This window comes from Dipodomys spectabilis, unplaced genomic scaffold (genome assembly GCF_019054845.1).
Source record: "Dipodomys spectabilis isolate Male_0828 unplaced genomic scaffold, ASM1905484v1 ptg000227l, whole genome shotgun sequence".
NCBI lineage: Eukaryota > Metazoa > Chordata > Mammalia > Rodentia > Heteromyidae > Dipodomys > Dipodomys spectabilis.
In genome coordinates this window covers 708,568-735,912 of record NW_024870904.1, presented here as the reverse complement: position 1 = coordinate 735,912, position 27,345 = coordinate 708,568, and the positions used below count along the sequence as shown (strand labels likewise).

Below are 27,345 nucleotides of genomic sequence, written 5' to 3'. Positions count from 1 at the left end.
TTCATATGGTTTCTCTCCTGTATGTGTTCTCTGAGGGACAATAGGGTGTGTCTTCTCAGTGAAAGACCTTTTACATTGTTTATATTCTTCAACTACAGAAGACACCTGGGGACTATGTACAGCACACATCTTACCAGGTTCACTGAAAACATCCATGTTCTGACACCCAGTGACCTTTTCTGTCCTCATCCCTAAGGAGTTCCCATTATTCTTAATCAGTTCTGACTTCTGTTTTGAGCTCAAATTAAAACTTCTTATAAGTCTCACTTTTTCCTCCCCTAGGTTGCTATTCATGACTGCTACTTCAGAGAGATATTTATTGTGACTTTTCTGACAGGTGCTAATCACATCCTCCATTTGTGGGACATCTAAAATGCATAACAGAAAAATAGACAAAAACATAAATGAGATCCATAAATTCCTTACTGTAAAGGTATTTTCTCACATTTTAACTGTTACAAGTTTTTCAAATAACAAAGCATTGTTTTATGCAGAATATAAACTTTTCTCTGCAAGGTACTAACTATGAATGTAATACTGACATTTTACAATGGAAAACAATGTTTTTCTGTATTTCAGATTTTTCTATTTTTTTCTAGGAAATATTTACTGAAATTATTCACCCACGTACTCTTAATGCTTCCATTCTGAATCTCACTCTATGCCAAGCACAACTCATAAGCTATTGTCCTGATCAGAAAATAGCAGCACTACCATTCTCCTATTTTCCTCCTATCTGCATAATATTAGTTTAAAAGAAAATGAGATCTCCTTTTGTACATTTCTTATTGTCTTTTTCTCTTAAAGAATGACTTCTCCACAGACAAAGAGAATTGCTAACATTAACTACACTGGCACACCAAATTCTGTTTGTCTCCACTTGAATTCTGGATTGACAATTCCTTGATACAAAGGATCACCTAGTTCTCTCCCACACATGACTCAATGGCACTAGAAATACTATTGCTCTGTACAGCTCAAGATAAACAGACCAACTGGGCTCTGAACCTATCATCACCGTTCAAGATGCTTTAACTCGCCTGTAAAATTCTTGTCTGAGGCTTCTCTTATCCGTGGATCTGCACCTTGCTCCAGCATTACAATCAATTTAGGTTTAGGAACATAGAGCCCTGTGATTAAGAAATAGTGGAGAATTATTGATCTTGCTGGGTCATCATTAACGTAAGGTCGCAGACATCCTGTTCACAAGGTTGCTCCTAAATCTGGTTTCTCAATTGTTTTGGGGGCGGGGGTTGATGGGTCCGGTTGTGGGCCTGAACTCTGGGCCTGGGCGCTGTCCAGCTGATCTTCAGCTCAAGACTAGCACTGTGTCACATGAGCCATAACGCCAATTGCGGCTTTTTTTATTTTCTGATTATGTGGTGCTGAGGAATCAAACACAGGGCTTCATGCATGGAAGGCAATTCCTCTACCACTGAGCCACCTTCCAAGCCCATGGTTTCTCAATTCTTAACAGCTCCATGGTGGAGTAGCATCCAGCTTTGGGTTTATTTTGCCAACTGTGTGGCTTGAACTCAGCAGTTTTGCTAAAAGCTAGCACTCTACTAGTTTGTGTCTTGGCTACATTTCTAGTTTTTGAATGGCTAATTGGAGATAAGAGTTTCATGGTCATTTTTCTACAGTTGCTGGTTTCAAACTGAAACCTTCAGATGTCAGCCTCCAGAGTATCTAGGATTTGTAGCTTGGAGCACTAAACCCTGTATCAGGTTGGGCTTACAAATACACACTTTCCAGAGCATACTGTCATTAGTAATGTATGTTCTATTCTGGACTGTAGATCCACCTATAATAATTACCCAAGTCTGGGAAGTCAGTCTCCTATTAGTGGATCATAGCTTAGAACTTTTGTCCAACTACTGATTTGCCTTCTTAAAGAAGGAGAATAAAATTAGCTCTTGAGTTACATATAATGAAGTTAAAGTTTCCCTTAGAAAAACTGACACTTCCCATGGCCTGGAATCCTTTTTTTTTCTTCAGAAAATGTAATGGTCCAAAGGCTTACACCTACATTTAGGAGGTGATATCAGAAGAGGCAGGCTTGAAACCAACCTGGGCACAGAAAAACAGAATATACCCCAAAACAAAAGTGAAAATAGAATTGTAGCTCAAGCACTTGTGTGAAAGACAAACAACAACAAACTCTCAGACTCAAATTTGACTGGCTTTTATACTAGCAGTATTTTACCTGGGAATGGACTGGAATCTTCTCCCTAAATAGCATAAATAGTCTAATGTCTACTAAAATAAAAGCACTTGATCTTCCAAGTTAAAATAACCTTTGCTCACCCAAGGACATGAGATTGCTATAGGTCTCTAGCATTACATCTCTATGAAGGGTCCTCTGACCAGGATCCAGTTCCTGCCACTCCTTCCAGGTGAAGTACACAGCCACATCATCAAATGACATCAGCTTCTGTAATGGCACATTTCCATCAAGAAATTAGACCTGGGTTATGAGAATTCCAACCTGGAATTTCATTATGCTGCAGGTATGCTTTTGTCTTACATAAAATGTTTGCAGCTAGCTTTGTTATTTATTCACTGGGAGAATTAAATACCAAACTAGAAATATTTGACAATACATAAGCCTGGTCATTAAAATACACAGATTTGCAGGGCGCTGGTGGCTTATGCCTGTAATTCTAGCTATTCAGGAGGCTGAGGTCTGAGGATCAAGGTTCAAGGCCAGCCTAGGCAGGAAAGTCCATGAGACACTTATCTCCAATAAACCACCAGAAAATGAAAGTAGCACTGTCACTCAAGTGGTAGCACTCACCTTGACCTGAAGAGCTGAGGGAAAACAAACAGACCCAGAATTCAAGCCCCAAGACCAATCAAAAATTACAGTTTCTATAATGTATGAAAACACATTTCTGCTGCTAGCAGTAAAGATAAAAACTCTAAGGAGACAATAATCTGGCATGATAACATTAAGTCTAAGGAGGTGTCTGAAAAATTATATTATCATTTTTGATAAAATTTCAATACATACCAGGGTAAAAATGAATTAAAAAAATATTTTTCCTGCATTTACACATACTGCTTCACCATAAATCCTATTTAGACCTTCTACTAACAAGTACTCTCAAAAGCAATCAGCACCCATTCAGGATATCACATGGAATACAGAACATAGAACATTGCTAGATATGAAAAGCAATGTCCACATGAATATTAAAAAAAAACAGAAACAGTACTCCAGAAAGTAACTAATGATGGATTAGGCCCTTATAAGATTTAATTGAGTTCCCACATAAAAATATGCCTGGTTTACCATGTTTGGTTTAAATACTAAATATTGAAATGTGGTCATAAATACCCTGATATTTCCTTCCTATGTAAAAAAGAACTGCTACCATGAAATTTTGTAAACTTTGCCTACATTCTATAATACAAAATATAGGTGCAGGGAAAAAAATGTTCCTTGACAAGGTTTTCATTTTAATAGGCCTTCATGGAAGGTGAAGGCCAATATAGAGAGGCTCAATGAACATTCAAGATGACAAAAATGATAAATATGACCAAATGTTCAAATGTATTACATATTCCTGAGTTGTTTCTCCAGTAGATCTCTAAGGATATATTTTCACTTCTGTTAGTTAATAGTGAAATTCCTCAGAGATCAAAATCAATTAGTGAGCAAACATCTGTGAGATTTTGGGACAAGTGATATTTCTAATAGAGAACATCTCAACACTGCATTATTTTTTTTCAACATTAGTTCCAATCTTATACTGGCAGTGAATTAAAATATTCAAAAGTAGTGGGAAGGAAAAACAAAACTGAATACCACATCAAATGAAGTTAGACCAACACAAAATCAGAAGAAAACAGATTTTCTTGTAGTGTACCAATTGATAGAAGGAAGTACTTTTCTGTAGGGAACTCTGAAGTTGAGCTGAAGGGGGAAAGGTTTGAGAGGTTGGAATTCCAGCCTGACAGCATTGAGAGAACTAAGAGCTGGCTGCAGATGGCTTAAAGAGAATTCTGGAGAGGGTTAAGAGACTGGAGTACAGGCCTTTTCCTTACTGTTGGAAAGATAGCATCTGAAACTGAGGTGCTATTGACCTTGAAGGCTAGGTAAGGTGAACTCCATGTCTGGATTTTCTCTGGGCAAGAGTCTTCTGTCTCAGGAGAATAAGGAAACATGTTTTCCTCACAAACTGTTGTGGCTCTGATTGTACTATTAATATAGATACTTCATTTTTGCATGTTATTAATGGTAATCTTCCCTGTGTGCACTCAAGGAACTATGCTTGCTTGCTGTTGCTCAGGGACAAAGTGCCAGAGAGCATTCAGAACCCTGGTTTCCTCTAAGTCTATCTGTTTATGTTTTTGTGTTTCTCTAATTTTTGCTTGTGGAATCCTGTAGAACTCTCTAGGCAACAATTTTCCTATACTACGGGTAAGAAAAATGTCAATCCTAAGAGCCATATCAGCAACGTAAAACTGATCACTAAGAAAACCTTGTTCCAGATAGATCATTTGAAGAAAAGAAACAACTGAGACACATATGGAGGAAAGAGGGAATGAAAAGAGAAAAAAATGATAGAAAGATAGATACAAAGAGAGAGAAAGAGAAAAATAACCAACACTAGCGGGTAGAAAATCAAAAATAGAGAGAGAAAATAGAGGAAAGAAATCTTGTGAGAATACTTTAGAGAACAAACAGGAATTTGTAGAAACACCATAAAGCTTAGCAACAAATACAGGCAAAGTTTCAAGTAAGACCAAGACCATGAAGCAGTCCAAGAAGTATATATGGAGAGTAATTTAAGTACATATAGCTTAATTATTCCTTAAGAACTTATGAAGGTGTGTATGACCACACTATTTCAGCAATTCCAGGAAAATTTCATTGAGATAGTTTAATGTTACTCATGAGGAAGTGATCTGGTGGCAATCTATCCTTCACCTTCCCTGAGAAGTAACCTGCTTGGTGTCATTACATCACATAACAGGTGTGACTACATTTTATGACAAGATGAAACCTAGACATTCTGAAGCCAATCTGAATTCAACTTAGAAAAAATATAACCATTTAATCTGCTAAACCAATAAGCAATCTTTACCTGCTAATTTACAAGCCATCTTTACCTGATTTATTAATATGTTCCTTAGGCTGAATCCTTGTGGTTGGTATTGTTTTTAATTCATGGACACCTTTAGGTTCATATAATGGAATGGAAAACAAATGAAAAATAAAAAATCAACTCACCAGAGATCCATTCATTCTGTCTTGCTGCTGACAATGAGCAGAAGATTCTGGAAGCATGGCTGGGATATAAGTTAAATGACCCATTCAGTAATGAATTTGTGAGATTTGGGGCCCAGAATTTCCTCTTGCAAACATGATACCTGGGCTGGAAAACCATAAAGCCTCATGATACCTGGGCTGGAAAACCATAAAGCCTTCTTTTTTTAAATGTTTATTTATTTTTTATTGTGAAATTGTAAAGCCTTCTTATAAGAGAAGAATCTTTAATGTCTCAAGCAGAGCATGAAAGTGTCCAATAAACACAAATCCAGCCCATTTCATGATAGATATTATTAAACCAACTAATTTCTATGTTTATGTACACACTAAATTGAAAAAAAATAATGTTCCCAGTTAAATTATTGAATAATTGAAAGCAAAAACATATCATATTTCCACTAAAAGTAGTTATTACTGAATATACTTCGGGATGTATGAACTGCTTTTTTAATGCAAAAGTATCCTAGGAATCCAATCGATTTTGAGTTCTACCTCATTCATTTACATATTGAAATACCATGGAAAACATGTATGATGTAACTCAGTAGTTTTCACCCAAAATTAGAGAGAAAAATGTATTCAGAATATATTTCTTATGTTATACTATTTCAATAATGGGTGTCAAATGGCACATTTCACTCTAACCATTGCACACATATGCAATGATTAGCAATTTGCCATTTAACATGCTTTGGTCAAAGGGACATGAGTAAAGATGAGGTAAACCCAGGTTTGAAAAGTCCCTAAAGTTCATTTCCCTAAACAGTCATGCGAAGAACCTTGACCATCCAGAAGATATAACATAAAATAATCGATATAGACGTGACACAACTGAAGATAAGTAACACCTACAAAGCATACAACCTTGAGTCAGACATATTGCCTCAAGTTTTCTTCTGTGATTTTTCTTTTTAGGACACATGTCCCAGACCAACACTTTCTGTACTACCAGGCAAAACCAAGCATTTAGAGCTAGCATTAGCAAATCCATAGATGGCACATTTAATGTAAGTTTGCATGAATACATACTAAAAATAAGTGTTAACAGGCTGAATAAATTAGCAAGAAGAGGATTAGGGATTACTACATGAATAGATACTTTCAGTCATAACAATTACCCCACAATCCCAAACCACAGCTTCAGCTACCCTCTCATAACTATGCTCTGGCTTATTTCTCAATCCAGCTCATCACGACTCCTAGAAATTGGTTTAAATCTTGCAACAACATAAAGTGATTGAGAGTGGTGTAGGAAAGAGTATCACCTGAATCTGGTGCTCAGGGAAGTAGCAAAAATTTTTGCATAAGGCAAAGGAAGCTAGCAACATCTTCCCCTTCCTGTGCTTTACTGCTTCTTCCAATTAGGGCTTCTCAGAATTGACAAAGTCTGTCCATTTAGGATGGAGATTCCTATTCATAGGGTGCTCTGCTTCAAACATTGCTAGGCTTCATTCCTAAAAATACAGGACCAGCCACTCACTACTCCAATATCCCATGTACAACTGTCTCTAGATACAGGGTCGAATACAAACACGTGTGAACTCAAGCCAGGAGATTAAAACCTCAAGCCAAACAGATTAAAATATCTCTATTAGAAAAAACACCGGAGACCCAAATACAACTTCAATGTAAGAGTTGAGGCACACACGTCACAATTACACTAGAATTCTCCCTGTACTCCTCTTACACCTGGGCAAAGCAAATAAAGTCACATGTGTTAATAGAAGAATCCCTTGGTCTTGGAGGACAAATGCACAGCTCTTGGGCTCTCCTCATCTGCAGAATCACCCAGCTTGCTCTCAGATATTTGGGAACCAGGTTCTTCCACCTCAGGGCCTAGAGCCTAATGACAGCACAAACTCCTGAACCTCAAGCAAATTATCAACTCCAGACTGGAGAAAAGTGTGGAAGGGGCAGTAGGAACTTTAACTGAAGTGTAATGCTCTCCCTTTGAGCTGAGGAGCTCAGGAATGGTGCTTGCAGGCCCAGAGTTTAAGCCCCACCAACGACCAAACAGAACCAGAAAAGGAAAAGGAATACGTGGAGGGGAGACTCCCACAGCAATCGCACAGTTCCTACCTGACATCAGTTCCAAAGCCTGAGATTCCCTCAAGTTACAGCTCCCAAGCTCCACTGCCCAGAGCTGGACGCTGGCCTTGTGGCTGCCACCTAAATTCTAAACTTTACTTCAGGGCACTTTGAGCAGCAAGGCAAAGGGAAGGAACCCAGAAGAAGCCTACTTAAAATGCCTATGGTGGGCGGGGAGACGCATGCGCAAAAGGATCTTCTGCGCCACGTCCACCCTCCAAAACAACAAAAACAACCCAGGACTTTCAAAGAAAATGTCCTTCTTGGAGACTACAATTCCCACAATGCTCGGCACCATCCTGGTCACAAGAGGGCATGGATGTATTGGGACTTTTCTCTCCCTGCTGTAGGAGCTAAGTTGAATTTTACTTGAAAAACAATATTTCCTTCCTGAAACCAGCCACAAAATGTAAATATATGGGGACAAGTGCATGCATTGACTGTTTGGTTCTTTGTTCTAATAATGAAATTGAGTTTATGTCACTGTGTTGCTCATACATTCCTTTTTGTTCCATTCCTGTGTTCTGCTGAATGTAAATTATATCTCTGTTTTGTCTTAAATTGTTTAATACCTCTCCTCTCATCTTACAAAGGTACTCACAGACACTAAACTTATACCGGGTCAATTCCCATTGCTGTAACATACACAAAGGCTTAGAATAGGAAGATTGATAGTGGATATGCAGTATAATCCTTGTGTTGATTTGCCTTTCGAAAAAATCTATCAATTAATTTTCCAGAAAATCCCCAATTCTATCTATTAAATCAAAAGGACTTTTAGATTGTTTCTGAAGTTTGCTTTTCATCTAAGGGTGTTATGATTGTTGTTTTTGCTGTTGGTCCTGTGGCTTGAACTCAGAGCTTATGCACTATCTGTGAGCATTTGCTGTGCTCTATTTGTGTGTCTTTAATAATTTCTTCAGGTAAATAGTGAAAAGTTTCCTCACAGGGATTCTTCAGTACATGGCACTTTACCCTGATTTTCATACAAAGAGAGTGATTTCGGGGTCAGAATGAATGCAGGTGTGTAGAAGAGTGAAGTTTAGGGTAGGTCTATGTTGATGTGAAGCTTAATCACTTGCAAACCAGTCTGATTTTGTCTTCTCATTTTTGCATGTGAAAATCTCTTTAGTATTCTTACCTCCTCTCTGAAACTAAAAGTTCCTCTCAGTAGCTTTAGGCTACATATCTAGGGGACCTCAGACTTGTCTTCTCAGACCTTATCCATTAAGCTGTGGAATAAATATTTTGTCTCCTGCAGCAGTCTCATCAGAGCACAAGCAAGACTTCTGTGGGCCAATGGGATGATAATTAAGGAGACAGAGAGAGGGATGGTGGCACAATTCTGCTGTGTCTCTGAAATACTTGTGTAATATTGGTCTAAGCCCACTCTGCCAAAAAGTGCAAACAGCACACTTCTTTCCTCATTCTATTTCAATCTAGCTTTTCCACCAAAGCCTCCCTTCACTTAAAGCCCCAGGCGAATCAGCTAGAACACACACTTCCTCAAACCATAAAGGGCAAGGACTTGCAGTCCTGAGCGTGGGAGTCATTGGCCTTGAAGCCTTTGCTCACATTTTGCCTGCTCCTGCAGGCACCCCAGGATCTGCAAGTCTCTCTCTCTCTCATAATCAGAGATCCTATACTTTTCTCCTAAAACTTATTGTGATTTTTGGGTGATCCTTTACATACAACATAATTGGGATGGATTGGATTGGAAACTTTCTTACCTGATTTTATTTCTCCAGTGTATGGGTTTTGCATGTCCGTTTTGTGGAGCTGAACTATTCCTCATGAAAAATGGGAATCAAAGGGCATATTTGGATTATAGACTTCAACTTAAAAGCAGCTCTGATAATACAAAGAAAACCTAATTTCATTCTGTAAAAGTAAATTCCTAAGAGGCAAAGAGAAAAGGATCAGGAAAAAGTGGAGTGCTTCGAAGACTACCTGTGAAGTGTAGTTTTCATTTTTCAAGTCTATATTTCTGATGCATTTATTTATACTTTTATCCTTTTTTTGTTTGTTGTTCGGTCATGGCACTTGTACTCTGAGCCTGGGAACCATCACTGAGCTCAAGTGCTCTACCATGTGAGCCACAACACACTTCTGGATTTTTAGTTGTCACTGGAGATAAGTGTCTCACACATGTTGCTGGCCTGTCTGACGTTGAACTGGGATCCACAGTTTCAGCCTATTGAAAAGTGAAGATTACAGACATGAGGGACTAGTACCCAGCTTACATTTCTTGTGTTTTTTGTCCCAACCCTGGGGCTTGAACTCAGTGCATGGACACTGTCACTGAACTTCTTTTGCTCAAGAATAGCACCCTACTACATGAGCCACATTTCCACATTAAGCTTTTTCTCTGTATGTGGTACTGAGGACTTGAACCCAGGGCTTCATGCGTGCTAGGTAACCATACTACCACTGCTGGCTGGCCCAGCCACAACTCCAGCAGTGCTCCAGAAGAACAAGGGGATGATAATGGAAAAGACAGAGACAAGACCAATGATGAATTGCTCTTTATTCCAGCAATGACCTTAGCTATAGACATTTTCTCTATGTGCACAATGCTTGCATCACATTGTTCTAGGACCCAATGTGCCAGGAAGTGCAGATCATATGCATCCTTCCTCATTCTAGTTCAACCTTTGTCCACCAAATTTCTACAGGTAAGCCCGCAGGGCCAGAAGTAATAGGAAAACTCCCTCATATGAATAAGGCAGTAGTTGTGGAGGTTTTGCTCACACCTTGCCAGATCCTGGCACCTCTGTGTCTCCAACATCTCTCCTTTATCATTTTGTAAATTGAGCAAGAGTCTAATAGCCTGAACCTAGACAAAGCAGCAGATCATATATCTCAGGAAGAATCGAAGAAAAAGGCTTACGAAAAGAAGGAAGAGCAAAAGGCGTAAGAAATAGCAAAAGGTGTGTTATTATCCAGGTTGAATCCCTGCAGGTAATGGAGAAGTGATGCAGCTAATTCTGGGGGTGTGCTACCTATAGGGTGCAGTGACCAATATCAGATATCTGACCCTGAAGCTGCATAATGTCTAAGCTTAAATTATCAAAGGACCAGATTCCTCAAATATGTCACTGGATAGTGGTCCAAGTCATATTTCCATCAGATTTAAGAAAGATAACACAGATGTACTGGCCATTAGCATGACACATCATTTTTAACCACATCGTTAGCAGATCCACCTGATTATCAACATACATCACTGCTGTTTCCAAATCATAAAACTTATCACAATCTTTTTATCTACTCCCACCTGCAACCCAGGGCACCAGAAGTTTATCATGTTGTGCTGTATATATGGTTTGCATAAGGTTCACAGCAGAAGCAGTAGCACTAGCAAGAAGAGTTGTGGTACAATAAGGTTGGCAACCAATATTCCCAAAAATTGGCAGCAATGGCTAAGAGCCCTCTAAAGCTCAATAGCAAACAGAGACCCAAACTTAATCTACCATCATTGTTCTATCAACTAAACAGGCAACATAAGTTAAGGTAATTGAATAGTAATCCCAGAGGATTTATAAGGTTAGTGAAAATACAATTGTTCCTGCAAGAGGCATGAAACACCACTCCACCCTTGAAAACAATACGCAGCTCAACTACCAGCCTGTACAGATACATAACACAAGCTTGCACTGTAAGTGAACAAAGAATCATGAAACAAAACAGACCTCTGAAGCAGAGGTGTGGAATCCAGACAGGCATTCATGCAAATAGTCCTCAAGGCAGAATCCAGTCTACAATGTCAGGGTGAGCTTGTCCACACAGGCTGACAAACATGAGGTCCAGTAAGTTATCACTGATCACATCACTTCTCTGAGACCAGTCCTGCGGTGAATATTGGGAGGCTCCTAACACCAGAACAGCGGACAAGAGGTGAAGTCCACAGGCCCTCCATGGTGGTGGATCATTACCAACAAAGGAATCTCTAAGAATAGTGGAACCCAAGTAGGGTGCACCACATCTCCTGCCAAAGGAATTCTACAAGTGATATGCATAAGCTCCATATATTTTCCATACATTCACCTTTTCTTCCAGAGGAAGTCAGAGCCATAATCTATCCCTGAGTACCTTACCATACTTGTACCTTCTACCTCAGGATCTACAACACTCAATAATTGAGATCAATGCAATAAGAGGATATAATATTTGTATAAGAAATAGTCAGACAAGTCTGTGAGCAATGAACAATTCAAAAATAATGTAGGAAGTAAATTCTATTTATACTAGGACAATAAACATAATACTTAGAAATGAATGTTTGAAAAATGTAACCTTGAACAATGAAAACTATGGGACACAGCTAATCTAGGAAGCAGCAAATTTTACCTGATCCTTATGTCCTTGCCTCTCAGGAACTTACTTTTAACTTTTACAGAAAGAAAGAATTGTTTTTGCGTCATATTTTATAGGTGCTCCAATGTTGCCATCTATACATCCAAATGTGCCTCATGATCTGCATTTTTATGAGGAATAGCTCAGGTCCACTAAAAGAGGCATGGAGAACCTATGCACTGGAGGACTGAATATCAGGCATGAATATTTCCTACACAAGCCTTCCCAGTCATGATGTGGGGAAAGGATCATTAACAATCACAATAAACCCTTAAGGGACAGCTTAGGATGTTTGATATGAGGGAGAGAGGCAAAAGGTTTATTCCACAGTGTAATGCATACAGTCTGGGAAGACAAGTCTGAGGACCCCTAGATATGTAGCCTACAGTTGCTGCCAGAAACTTCTAGGATCAGAGAAGAGGTAGAAAATCAAAACAAAACAGGGTATGCAAAACAGAAAAGTAAAAACAGACTGGTTTGGAGCAAGTAATCAAGCTTCACATGAACATAGACCTACCCTAACCTCTACCTCCACCCACATTCAACCTAATCTTCCTAGACAAGCATTTTTTGAAGTCTTGGGAAGGAGTACCATTTTCTAAGAAACCCTGGGAGGAAACTTTTCACTAGTTCCCTGAAACAATTAATAAAAGAAAGACAAGTAGAGCACAGCAAATGTTCACAGACAGTGCCCATGCTCTGAGTTCAAGCCACAGGACCAACAACAAAACCAGGGGAAAAAACTTTTTAAGGAAAGGCAAACTTCAGACACAAATAACCAAAAACTCCTTGAAATTTCATAGATGGAATTTGGGAGTTTCTGGGAAAGTAATGAGGAGAGTTTGACAAATCAATTTAATTCAAAGATTATAAAGTATGTCTACCTTAAAATCCTGCTATCTTATTTCAGTATATATATATATATATATATATATAGAGAGAGAGAGAGAGAGAGAGAGAGAGAGAGAGAGCAGGGGGAAATGATCCCTGAATCAATTGGTTAAATGTCTGTAAATACCTGATTGTGTGACTTGAACTCTGGGGCTGAGCACTATCCCTGATCTCTTCAGATCAAGGTGAGCTCTACACCAATTGAGCAACAAGGCCACTTGCATTTTTCTGGTGGTTTAATGGAGAGAAAGCTCATGAATTTTCCTGCTCGAGTTGGCTTTGGACCAGCATACTCAGATCTCAGCCTTTTGAGTCCCTAGGATTACAGGCATGAGCCACTGGCACACAGCTACAAAAACATTTTTAATGTGGGAGGGGAGATATTCAAAATTTTAAGGCAAAAGAGACATAATTTAAATGTACCAGAACACACATTTTTAACAATAATAACAACAAAACCATGGAGTCTCATAACGTCAATTACATTAATAGAACTAAGAATTAAAAGGCCAAATTAGCTATTGCTCCTAATACATTTCTTTCTTTTGGTTGATCTCACAAAGTTTCAGGAGGTAAACTGATTTTTCAAGGAGCAACTCACCTTAGTTCCCATAGATGGGAGAGAAAGTTCCCCATGCATCCATGCACACTTAGGACCAAGTGTCTGGCACCAGTGAAAACCCTGTAGCAGGCCCACTTCCTCTAGGTGAATGCATCCCATTATGGGAATTGTAGTTTCTATCAGGACACAGATCATTTGAAAGTGTGTTTGAGGGAAAGGGGAGAAAAGAGGCCAATGCCTCCTTGGTCACTGTTGGTGTTTTCAGTTTGCAAATTCGGGTTTCTTTCCTTTTGTCGTGCTGCTGGAAGTGCTCTTAAGTACAGCTTTGCACTCCATAGTCAGAGCCAAGAGGTAGAAGCCCAGCTTGCCTTCTTGGGAGGTGTAACTTGAAGCCATCTGAGGATCCTAGGGAGAGTCTTTCCCCAGTCTGGGTTTGATGATATTTTATGTGCTGCCATTAGCATTTGTTCCTCTGGGTACCAGAAACTGGCTCACAAACCTCTGGTCCTCTAGACAAGGAGAGTCAGGAGTTGTGCGCTTATACTCCTGAACCTAGAGATTCTGGTACTCACCCATGTGACTTTATAAACTTGCTTTTTGTGAATTGAAGCCAATGAATCTTAAACATTCCTTGAAAATGTCTTATATAAACATATTCATCCCCTTTTGACCCTCTGCACTTCCTATGGCTTTTGAAACTTTCAAAATGTTGCTGGCACTGATATACTCCACTTTAAGTGTCTGTTCTGACACACTACAATTTCTCCACTAATATAATTGGCCTATATTCCATCGCTTAAAATAATAGAGACTGTCGGGGCAAGTGATACAGTGGTAGAGTGCTTGCCTGCGTGAATAAGTCCCACGTTTTATTCCTCAGAACCACATAAGTAGAAAAAGCTTGCAGTGCACTGTGGCTCAAGTGGTAGAGTGCTAGCTTTGAGTTTAGGAGCTGAGGAACAGTTCCCAGACTCAGAGTTCAGGCCCCATGTCCCACCAAAAAAAAAATGAGAGACTTCCTGATTATGTGTTCCTAATCAATTGATAAAATAGAATTTGAATAAAATACAATGCCTTAGATATGTGTGTGCTTGTCCTGATTCTTGAACTCAAGGTCTGGAAAATGATCATGAAATTATTTGGTTCAATGATAATGTTGTACCACATAAGCCACATCTCAACATCTAGCTACTTTGGCTACTTTATTGGAGATAAGTGTCTCAGACATTCTTTTACCCATGGATTTATTTTGTGATCCTTGTTGGGATCCTTCATGTGTATCCCATGGGACCACAAGCAGGCACAGGAGAAAGATTATTATAAAGTTTACTAGAAGGACCATATTTCCCAGGAGACAGAGCACATGCATCTGTCTTTCTTCAGGTAGCCAGAGGAGCTGGGGAGCAGGAAGTTAGGTAGGTGCATGCTCAGGTAGGTGTGGGTAGAGAGAGAGAGTGGTCAGCAGTATGGAGAGAACTCTAGGTCTGGAAGGAGCTCAGGTCTGGGTGGAGCTGAGGAGCAAAAGTGGGGATACAAACTTTCCTCAGCTCTCAGGCTTCTAAGCAGCAAAGATTACAGCCATTAGACATGAGAGCCCAGTTATAATGTCCTCTTTTAAATTCAGATTATATCCTAAAAAAATAATATGAAATAGAAAACTTGAAAATTTTTAAGGCAAGATATTCAGTCGCTATTGTGGATGAGGACAGTCCAAATCCCAAAACAAACAGAAAATTCACCACCTTGAAATTTGTAACACTCCTCATCTTAAGTATTGTGAATGTGAACACTAAGCCTATAATAAATTCTCTTTAAGTTTTTCAAAGTAAGAAAACATTCTTGTGAATTAGAAAAACCCAGTACTAATGTGCAAACACTGCTTTTAAAGGATTCATATTGTCTTTCTATCAAAAACACCTTACCGAAGTAAACAGAATTGATTTTCTTTTTTGTGAATGTCACTGCAAAGTTCATGCATTTTATATTAACAATTACCATTGTGGGTAAGTATAAGAAAAACCAGAATGCTGGACAAAAGAATTTCCTGTGTAATCAACCAACAAGTATAAGCAAAAGCACATACCTATATAAGTTGTTTCTCTTTAATTTTATGGATCTACATTTGTAGTGTATTTTCTGTTAATATTGTTTAGTAACACATAAAACTTCACTCTTCTGTGGATGTGTCCGTAGTGGAGACTTTAATGCTCTACATGATTCAGGAATGTTTCTTCTCCCATACGAAGGCTTTATGCTTTACCAGTCCAAGTATCATGTTCTGACCAGAAACTTCGAGGGTAAAATCACACAGGTTCTTTTCTGACTCTCATATGACTTCTCTCCAAGCCATGGTTCCAGAATCTTTACTCACTGTCAACAGCAAGAAAGAATGAAAGGATCTCTGATGAGATTCTTTTATTTCTCACTCTGTTTGACATTCCAAGTTATGAACCTAACTGTGTCCAAGATGGAAAAACAGAAAAAAAAACAGATTCAGCTTTAGGAACATGTTTCTAAAAAAACTAAAGATGACCTGTAGATTTAGCAGATGATCAACTCTTGGCTTCTAAATTAAGTGCAGATTTGCTTTAGTTTGCTTCTCATTTTTTACTTTAAGCACAATGTTGCCTCACTTTTTTGTGATTCAATGACACCTAGAAGGTAACTTCTCATGGAAGGTAAAGGTTGCCTAGAATCTTGTCAGACATCACATCCACAAAAATTACATTAGACTATCCTAATGAAGTTTTAATGGATTTGCTGAAAAAGTGTGGACAAACATAATTTTGACTGCTGTACAGGACTGAGTGTGTTATAAGTAGTTCAATTAATCTCTGTTAATACTCTTGGACTTCTTTGTGGTATTTCTCTTTCTTGAAACTTGGTCCGTATTTGATGGTATTTATAGAAATCTTTTTTTTTCTCTAAGTTATGTACAAGTGTAGAAGTGCTGGACCATATTTCTATGTAATTTTATATTCAGTTCTTTTTAGGACTTTTTGTCCCATCTTTGATAGTTTTACATACCTGAGAGAAATGCACCATGTTCACATTATTGTCACATCTTTCCTAGCTTTTGTTAGACTTTGGAAGGATTTTGTTGTTTTGTTTAAAACTATGGCCACACTAACATGTATGAAATGGTTATTTTATTGTACTTTTGATTGGAATTTTTCTCATGACTATTGCTACTACTTTTATATTTTAATCTTCACAATAAATTTTTTTAAGAATGCAAAAACAAGAGAAACACAGAGTAAGTTCTCCAGTGGATGTAGGTAGCAGTTGGTGCAGGGACGGAGAGCAGACATGGTAAAGGAGAGGAATATGGTTTCATAAAAGTGTATTTGTGTATGTGTGTCTATGTGTGTGGTTGTGTGTTGTGTTTATCAATGGAACTTGCTGACATTAGGTTTTTTGTTTTCATTTGCTCATTTCATCTTCTTTTTGTTGTTCTTCTTTGACATTCCTGGGGCTAGAACTCAGGGCTTGAAAACTATTCCTGAATTTCATTATGCTGAGGGCTACCACTCTACCATTTGAGCTACAGCACCAGTGCTTCTAGGGGTATTTGGGGGCTGTTGTTGTTTATTAGGTACTGAAATATCAAACATAGTGTTCCATGCCTGCTAGGCAAGTACTTTATCACTAACAACATTGCCAGCCCCAACCACACTGTTTTAAGAAAGGAGGCAGCCTGGGAGTGTGGCTCAGTGGTAGAGTGCTTGCCTTGCATACATGAGGCACTGGGTTCCATTCCTCAGCACCACATCAGCAGAAAATTCATTGTGACTTATCACCAATGAAATGCCAGAAAACTAGAAGTGACATTCTGGCTGGAAGTGGTAGCTTGCCAGCCTTTAGTAAAAAGCATAGGGAATATGCCAGGCCCTCCCTGAGTTCAAACCCCACAGCTAACAATTGAAAGAAAAAAGAAACAATCCCCAACAAAAACCTAATTACTTGCTCATTGCCTTTGTTCTAATTTTCTTTGTAGTTGTAACTGAATACTTCCTGTCACTCCATTTCTACTTTCTTCCTTTCAATTTGAGGGGTTGAACCTTCAGACTTGCACATGGAAAGTGGATCCTACATAGCAACCTATTCTTTCTTCTTTTAACATAAAAAGTCTGCTTATAGGACAGGGAAGGTAGCTAAGTGGTAGAGTGTTTGCATCGCATGAATGAGGAGATAGGTTCTATTCCTCAGATTCTCATACACCAATAAAGCAGAAGTTGTGCTGTGGCTCAAGTGGTAGAGTGCTACCCTTGAGCAAAAGCAGCTCAAGGACAGCACCTGTCCCCTGAGTTCAAGCCTAAAGACCGCAAAACAAAAAGTCTGCTCATTTAAATTAGTCAATATTCCTCTGGAATTTAAACGACAAACTTAAAAGTGACATAAGTTCACGTTCAATAGTATTGTCCTCCTTTCCAGAGAGTTCAGGGACAGCACACAGAAGAGACCCTAGGCCTCTGCTGTCATTTATAAACTAGCTGTTGTACAACATTAAGCATCAACACATACATTTCTATTCTTATTATTTTGAACACAATGGGATTTGTAAGGGTTGGTAAAAATAAGTGAAGGAAACCCTTCCTTTTCACCTATTTGTTGTGATAGTAATGGATCTATTTTGCTGTGCACTCAAGTCCCACACTTGTCATTGAAGTTCTCTCTGAACTACTTTTCAATTTCTTTTCTTCTTAGGGCACACACATTCACACACATCCTGAAGAATTTTTACTAGTTCATCTAGCAATGTTTTACTACCAATTCTCTAGTCCACAAGTAATTGTATCATATACATAGGACAAGACTATTACATTAGGCCACTGACTTCTCTGACAGGTCCCTGTGTCAACAGTCAGCACTGCAGGAAACACGTGTGCAACTTGGCCCATGCTGCAGCTGCCATGCTGTGCTGGTGGTGGACTGATGGGTAGCACATACCCTGCTCTGGGCTTCTCACTCCTGTCCCAAGGGACTTGCCAGGTTTGCCTATTGCATGAAGACTTTGGCACTGCCCTCCTCTCCTCAGCTGGCTCCTTACCAAACTTTTCTTTCCTGTACCTTTCATTTTGAGTTCTGGCATAGACCAATCTTATCGTTCAAATATATTGGTATTCTGGGACCTTAAATCATCACTACTTGATACTTCTTTTCTTATGATACTGTTTCAAGTATACTGAAATATTTGGCCACATTTTATATGTTGAGATCTCTCTTTGAAGGTCTCATTCTGCACTTTACAGACGTGGACCACATTGTCCTGCATAGTATCTTGAACCTCTACAAGGACTTATGAACTAGTCAGAAACATAAAGGTATGTGCATGTGGATTCACTTGACAAAAGAAACCAAAATATTCGTACAATCTATCATTACCCTGGCTTATAAGACATTTCAATATCAACCTCTATTGAGGACAATGACTATACACTATCGAGGACTTTAGGCTTAAGCAAGAATGGTAACTTTTCTGCACAAGGGCCAAAAACCCATTTTCCAAAATATCTTCCCTGGCCCTGGAGTTCTTTCTACTCAGGGCCCGGGTACTGTCCCTGAGCTTTGGTAATAAAGGAACAAAAGTGTTGACAGTCTATCAACTTCATTCACAGCATTACTTGTGGGAAATTTGGTGATAATTGGCCATAACACTTTTACAGCTATTCCTACCTAGTTTGCCTTTCAATTGTGATCTTTAAACCTCATACTCTTGAGCAAGTAAGAATCCCGATGTGAAGCACCAGTGCCCTGTTAGATCAGGAGATCTTAATTACTTGATCCAAACAGGACTCATGGTGTCCACATAACAGGATATAAAATTCATAACATCATATAGCCATATGCAAAGGTCCTTTTGCAATCACTTTGTAAAGGTCTGTTTACCTATCATTGGCTAAACTACACCCAAATTCTTCCACTAAATATTTGGAAGAATGTATTGGTTACACGTACCTCATTATTGGTCCTCAGGTTGAATTCAGGGCAAAAATTTGTGAGGCTTCCTTTACCTTCTACACAAGATGACCTTTTGTATCACTGATTTTTCACCTTAGGGTCTTGCTTCTCTGCCTGGACCTTTCAACAGACTAATTTTATAATTACATATCAGAAGTAGTAAAAAGATAGGCACATATAACCAGAGCCATGCTTTTATTGGCTAAGATACCATTTTCATGGAGATTTTGCATGGGATGGCCTACAAAACTATCTAATTTCAGCTTCCTGAGTAGTTAGGATTCCACACATGAGGGAGTGTAATTGCTCATTTTTAATTGCTGGTCTGAAATTAAAAGAGGAAAGGGTACATTACGAAATCAGTGAGCATGAACTCCCTTTAATTCTGAATTCAAGCAAAGTGTTGGCCAAATGATAATAACAAAAATAATACAAAACATTAATAAAATATGTTATCATCAGGCATACTTTTAATGAATGTGGTATGTTGGTTCATAATTTGAGGTATATAACAGGCCTAGGTAGGACTCCAGTCTGTGAACCATCCCTTCTCAGAAAGCATACAGTTTGTAAACATGGGAGAATGAGCGATTTCCAAATGGATAGAGAGTGTGTGTGTGTGTGGTACAAATAGGAAGGCCAAGGGCACAGGTGCCTCCGAATGCCATTTTTTTTATTAGGCCTCTGTAGATAAGCAGAAGGGTTTGCCTGGGAAGGTGGCTCAGTGTCAGAGCACTTGCCATGCATGCATGAGGTCCTGGGTTCAATTCCCCAGCACCACATAAGCAAAAAAAAAAAAAAAAAACCTGGTATTGGCACTGTGGGTCAAGTAGTAGTGTGCAAGCCTTGAGCTGAAGAGCTGAGGGACAGCACCTAGGCGCAGAGTTCAGGCCACAAGACCAGATCCCCCACCCCAAAAAAGTAGAAGGGTGAACAGTGTGATGGAAGGGGTTAAGTGAGCACCTAGCTAAATCTTGCAATGTGAAGTCCACTGTCCTTATCTTGTAAATGGAATCATAGGCAAGATTTAAAGATTCCTTTTTTTATTGTGAAAATACTGTAAAGAAGAGTTATTATTTTTGAACAATTGAAATAAATACTGAAATTGTTGAAGCCACAGGAAGCTTGAGCTGAAGCACTGAAGGAAACCTCCTGTTCCCAGAGAGAGATTTCTTCAGAACAGCCCACAGGGCTCATGCTTTGATTCCTAGCTTTTATGGAGGCCAAGATGAGAGAGTCTCCATTGAAGCCAGCTCTGGCTGGCTTCAACTCAGTTCCTGAGTTGAAAATCTCATATTGGCACAAAAACATTCCTTCATGAATGTGTGAAAGTATTCCTCTTCATGTAACCAAACAGCTCTAGACATATCTAGAATGACTGGCTTATATTGGAACTGGAGTCTTGGTCTTGGTTTATTAATTAAGCTCTTTCTGATGTAACAGAAACTTTTTCTAAATGCCTCCAGGATATCTTTAATTACATAACTATACAGTGTCATCGATCTTGGCTCTAGAAATTCTAAATTTAGGTCAACCTTTCTGTTTCTGTAAAAGAAGACACTATATTTGTTGGAAGCCACATTATGGTAGATGGAATACTGGAGTCTATTTCACAACTAGCAGTCTGCAAGCAGCCTGTTCTAACAAAGACATGCAGTCCATAAATACACTTAGACAGCTTGGAAATAGGACAGAAAGGAGGGGGGGGGGGGGAGGAGAGAATAAAAACAGCACCGAGAAACCAATCAGCACCAAGAAAGTGATGTATTGGGACACTGGATGACCAGAGACAAGCCAGGAGAAAGCACACAGGACATGATTACAGAGACATGTGGCATGCCATCTGGTGCCACTGCTGGTCCGGCCTAAATAGGGCCTAAGCAGGAGGCAGGTCTACAGGAAATTCCCAGTCCAGGCACTGGACTATCAGATTGAGTAACATCAGCCAAATGCCCATGCCTGCTTGCAGGGATCCAGCCATACCCATCAGTTGGGAGGTAAGCAATGGATGGGGCATTTCCTTCCCCCTGCATGAAAACAAGATGCCAGACCCCACCATCTACCATGTGGCCAATAGGGCACCAGCCACACATGACCTCCTTACTTAATATTACTGTATTATTAAATCAGTTTATAAAATGTTACATCCTCTTTATCATTTTGTAAATATTCAAAAAGTTGCTTTTTGTAAAAGCCATATTTCTTGAGCTCCACCTCTGAAACAATAATTCTCACATTCACCAAAAATTAAAGTCTTCTTTTGAATAGTTTATTTCTTCCTTCGCCTCATTCCTTCCCTTCCTCTTTCCATCTCTCACTTCCCTACTCCTTCCTTCCTTCCTCTCAGGGTCTAGAAGTGATGCTGTAGCTCAAGTGGCAGATGGTTTTATTCCTTTGTTAACTTCAATTTTTGTGAGAGATTGATCAATATCTTTGTGTGCTTGATTATTTCCCCTAATGTCATATCTACTTTGGCCCTCTATGAGATAACACAGGTGCGACACATCGTCCACACTGGTCTTTTATTATAGCTCACTCAGCAGAACAACTAAATGGGCTAAGAGTGAATCAATCACAAGTTTTTCATCACCAGTGATTAATTAAAGAAAAGTGCAAGCACTGAAGACACTTTGGGGTTCTCCCCCAAGACAAAATGCAGGGCTGCGAAGGTGGCTCAGTGGTAGAGCGCTTGCCTTGCATGCTCGAGGCCCTGGGTTCAATTCCTCAGCACCACATAAGCAAAAAGAAAAAAAAAAGCCGGAAGTGGTGCTGTGGCTCAAGTGGTAGAGCACTAGCCTTGAGCTGAAGAGCTGAGGGACAGCAGCCAGGCCCAGAGTTCAGGCCCCACGACCAGACCCCCCACCCCCACAAAAAAAGAAGACAAAATGCAGAGATTCTAGTCTTTATTAATCCATCATATTTTTTAAATATATATTTTATTGTAAAGATACTGTATAGATTGGTTATACCATTATATGAGTTAGGTCATTAATACACTTTCTATCTAGCTTTGTTACCCCTCCAAGAAAGACTTTACTACCGTTATGACTTTTTCTAGAAAACCTTTCCATTTTTTTTACATATGATTTTTCTCCTCTTTGTGTGTGAGGGTGTATGGGTGTCTGTGTGTTTTGTGTGTTCTGTGATGAACCCTTAGCTGTGTCTTGTAGTTCGAGGACTCCACATCTGCTATATCATAAGTTCTCTATCCTGTATTGGTTCTGTATTGCAATTTCAATATTCTTACAGACCAAAGACTTTCCCATTTGGTACAATCCTAAGTTATTTCATTTGTGTGAATCAACTTATGTGTGTTAAGCTGTCTTTCCACATTGGTCACATTCATAAGGTTTCTCTCCTTGTGTCTGTGATGGATGTTAAGTTGTGCCTTCCAGGTGAAAGAATTTCCATGCTTGCTACATACATAACATTTCTCTCTGGTTGGTTTTTTTCTGATGGACAGAAAGGTGTATGTTCTGCATGAAAGATTTTCTACATAGGTCACATTCATAAAATTTCTCTCCTGTGCGTGCTCTCTGGTGGATAGTAAGTTGTAGTTTCTGGCTGAAAATCTTTCCGCAAATATGACATTCATAAGGTTTCTTTCCTGTGTGTTTTCTGATGGACAGTGAGGTTGGACTTCCAGGTGAAAGTCATTCCACACATATTACATTCATAAGGTTTCTTTCCTGTGTGTACTATCTGATGGACATTGATGCTTGACTTCCAAGACAAGGACTTTTCCACACATGTTACATTCATAAGGTTTCTCTCCTGTGTTTGTTCTCTGGTGCAGAGTAAGATATGTCTTGCAGGAGAAAGACTTTCCACGAATGTTACATTTAAAAGGTTTCTCTCTAGTATGTGTTCTCTGATGGAAATTAAGATTTGACTTCTTGGTGAAAGATTTTCCACACATCTTACATTCATAAGGTTTCTCTCCTGTGTGTGTTCTCTGGTGCAGAGTAAGATATGTCTTGCAGGAGAAAGACTTTCCACAAATATTACATTCAAAAGGTTTCTCTTTTGTGTGTGTTCTCTGGTGGCGAGTTAGGTTTGATTTCTCGGTGAAAGACTTTCAACACATGTTACATTCATAAGGTTTCTCTCTATTATGTGTTCTCTGGTGGTTAGTAAGCATCGATTTCTGGGTGAAAGACTTTGCACACTTGTTACATTCATAAGGTTTCTCTCCTGTGTGTGTTCTCTGGTGGAGAGTAAGATATGCCTTCCAGGAGAAAGACTTTCCACAAATGTTACATTCAAAAGGTTTCTCTTTTGTGTGTGTTCTCTGGTGGACAGTAAGGTATGTCTTCCAGGTGAAAGACTTTCCACACATGTTACATTCATAAGGTTTCTCTCCTGTGTGTGTTCTCTGGTGTCTAGTAAGATATGCCTTCCAGAAGAAAGACTTTCCACACATGTTACATTCATAAGGTTTCTCTCCTGTGTGTGTTCTTTGGTGTCTAGTAAGATGTGCCTTCCAGGAGAAAGACTTTCCACAAATGTTACATTCAAAGGGTTTCTCTTTTGTGTGTGTTCTCTGGTGTCTAGTAAGATATGCCTTCCAGGAGAAAGACTTTCCACAAATGTTACATTCAAAGGGTTTCTCTTTTGTGTGTGTTCTCTGGTGGACAGTAAGCTTTGATTTCTGGATGAAAGACTTTCCACAAACGTTACATTCATAAGGTTTCTCTCTAGTATGTGTTCTCTGGTGGACAGTAAGCTTTGATTTTTCGGTGAAAGACTTTCCACACTTGTTACATTCATAAGGTTTCTCTCCTGTGTGTGTTCTCTGGTGTCTAGTAACATATGCCTTGCATATGAAAGATTTTCCACAAATGTTACGTTGAAAAGGTTTCTCTTTTGTGTGTGTTCTCTGGTGGACAGTAAGCTTTGATTTCTGGTTGAAAGACTTTTGACACATGTTACATTCATAAGATTTCTCTCCTGTGTGTTTTCTCTGAGGGACAACAGGGTGTTTCTTCTCAGTGAAAGACTTTTCACACTGTTTACATTCGTCAACTACAGAAGACACATGAGTACTATATGCAGCACACATCTTACCAGGTTCACTGAAAATACCCATGCTCTGACAGCCAGTGACCTTTTCTATCCTCATCTCTAAGGAGTTGCCATTATTCTTAATCAGTTCTGACTTCTGTATGGAGCTCAAATGAAAACTTCTTATAAGTCTCACTTTTTCCTCCCCTGGGTTAGTATTCATGATTGCTACTTCAGAGAGATATTTATTGTGACGTTTCTGGCAGGTGCTAATCACATCCTCCATTTCTGGGACATCTAAAATGAATAATAGAAAAATAAACAAAAACATAAATGAGATCCATAAATTCCTTAATGTAAAGATATTTCCTCACATTTTGTTACAATATTTTCAAATATCAAAGCATTGCTTTATGCAGAATATATATATTTCTCTGCAATGTAGTAATTAAGAAAGTAGTACTGACATTTTACAATGGAAAATGTTTTTCTTTATTTCAGATTTTTGTATTTTTCTCAAGGAAATATTTACTCAAATTATTCATCTCCATACTCTTAATGCTTCCATTCTGAATCTCCCTCTATGCCCAGCACCACTGATAAGAAATTGTCCTGATCCTATTTTCCTCCTACCTGCAAAATACTAGTTTAAAATGAGATCTCCTTCCTACATTTCTTATTGTCTTTTTCTCTTTATGAATGACTTCTCTACAGACAAAGAGAAGTGCTAACATTAACTACACTGGAACATCAAATTCAGTTTGTCTCCACGAGAATTCTGGATTTACAATTCCTTGAGACAAAGGATCACCTAGTTCTCTTCCATACATGACTGAAGGGCACTATGAAACTATTGCTCTGTACAGCTCAAGATAAACAGACCCACTGGGCTCTGGACCCAACATCACTATTCAAGATGCTTTAACTCACCTGTGAAATTCTCTTCTGAGCCTTCTCTCATCCATGGTTCTGCACCTTGCTCCAGCTTCACAATCAATATAGGTTTAGGAACACAGTGCCCTGTGAGTAAGAAATAGTGGAGTACTATTGCTCTTGCTGTGTCATCATTAATGTAATGTTGCAGACATCCTGTTCACTGGGTTGCTCCTAAATCTGGTTTCTCAATTGTTTTATTTTTTGGGGGGTGGGATCGGTTTTGGGGCTTGAACTATGAGCCTGGGTGCTGTATCATACCTCCTAAGCTCAAGGCTAGCACTCTACCACTTGAGCCACAATGCCAATTCTGGCTTTTTTTTCTGCTTTTATGGTGCTGAGGAATCGAACACAGGGCCGCAAGCATGCAAGGCACAGGCTCTACCACTGAGCCACCTTCCCAGTCCATGGTTTCTCAATTCTTAACAGCTCCATGGTGTACTTTCCCCCAGCTTTGGGTTTATTTTCCCAATGTGTGGCTTGGACTCAGCTCTTTTGCTCAAATCTAGCATTCTACTAGTTTGTGTCTTGGCTACATTTTCTAGTTTTTGAATGGTTAATTGGAGATAAGAGTCTCATGTTCATTTTTCTATAGTTGCTGGCTTTAAACCAAAATCCTCAGATTTCAGCCTACAGAGTATCTAGGATTCCAAGCTTGAAGCAATGCAACCTATGTCAGGTTTGGCTTACAAATACACACTTTCACACTTTCACCTACTGATTTCCAGATCATACTGACAGTAGTAATGTATATTCTATCTAGAGTGTAGATCCACCTATAATAATCACCTCAAGTCTGGAAAGTCAGTCTCCTATTAGTGGATCATAGTTTAGAACTTTTGTCCAACTACTGATTAGAAATCTTAAAGACTGAGAATAAAATTAGCTCATGAGTTACACATAATGAAGTTGAAGTTTCCCTTAGGAAGAAATGACACTTCCCATGGACTGGAATTTTTTTTTTTAAAACAAAATGTAATGGTCCAAAGGGTTACATTTCTAACCCTACATTTAGGAGGTAAGATCAGAAGAGGCAGGCTTGAAACCAACCTGGGCATGGAAATTCAGAATATACCCCAAAACAAAAGCCAAAATAGAGTGGTGGCTCAAGCAGTAGTGTGAAAGGCAAACAACATCAAGCTCCCAGACCTGAATTTGGCTGGCTTTTATACTAGCAGTTTTTTTTTTTACAAGGGAATGGACTGGAATCTTATACCTAAATAACATAGTCAAATGTCTACTAAAATAAAAGCACTTGATCTTCCAAATAAAAGTGACCTTTGCTCACCCAAGGACATTAGGTTGTTATAAGTTTCCAGCATTACTTCTCTATGAAGGGTCCTCTGACCAGGATCCAGATCCTGCCATTCCTTCCAGGTAAAGTACACAGCCACATCATCAAATGACATCAGCTTCTGTAATGGCACATTTCCATCAAGAAATTAGACCTGGGTCATGAGAATTCCAATCTGGAATTTCATTATGCTGCAGGTATGCTTTTGTCTTACATAAAATGTTTGCAGCTGGCTATGTTATCTTTTCACTGGGAAAATTAAATAGCAAATTAGAAATATTTGACAATACATAAACCTGGCAACTAAAATACACAGATTTTCAGAGAACTGGTGGCTTATGCCTGTAATCCTAGCTATTGAGGAGGCTGAGGTCTGAGGATCAAGGTTCATGGCCAGCCCAGGCAGAAAAGTCCATGAGACACTTATCTCCAATAAACCACCAGAAAACTGAAAGTAGCACTGTGACTCAAGTGGTAGAGCACTCACCTTGACCTGAAGAGCTGATGGACAATAACCAGGCCAAGAATTCAGGCCCCAAGACCAATAAAAAGTTACAGATTCCCTAATGCATGCAAACACATTTCTGCTGCTAGCAATAGAGACAAGATAAAAATTCTAAGGAGACAATAATCTGGCATGATGACATTAAGTCTAAGGTGGTGTCCAAAAAATTATATTATTATTTTTGATAAAATTTTAGTATATATCAGTAGGTAACAAAGAATTAAACAAATATTTTCTATGCATTTACATTTATTGCTTCACCATAAATCCTATTTAGACCTTCTATTAACAAGTACTCTCATAAGCAAGCAGAACACATTCAGGACATCACATGGTATACAGAACATAGAACATTACTAGATCAAAGAAAAGCAGTGTCCACATGAATGTTAAAAAATAGTAACAGTACTCCAGAAAGTAGCTAATGATTTATTGGGCCCTTATAAGATTTGATTTAGTTCCCACCTAAAAGT

The 27,345-nt window shown here is 38.9% G+C and overlaps 1 protein-coding gene across 1 annotated transcript; it reads right to left on the bottom strand.

Moving 5' to 3' along the window:
- Window positions 1-1,014: 1,014 nt before the first annotated feature.
- LOC122123286 (zinc finger protein OZF-like) lies at window positions 1,015-23,802 on the bottom strand (the record flags this gene model as incomplete). Its single annotated transcript, XM_042697646.1, is given in 3 exon segments — window positions 1,015-1,130; window positions 22,633-22,708; window positions 22,876-23,802. Coding segments are annotated over 3 exon segments (1,119 nt in total), but the record flags the coding sequence as incomplete, so codon positions are not given.
- Window positions 23,803-27,345: the final 3,543 nt, after the last annotated feature.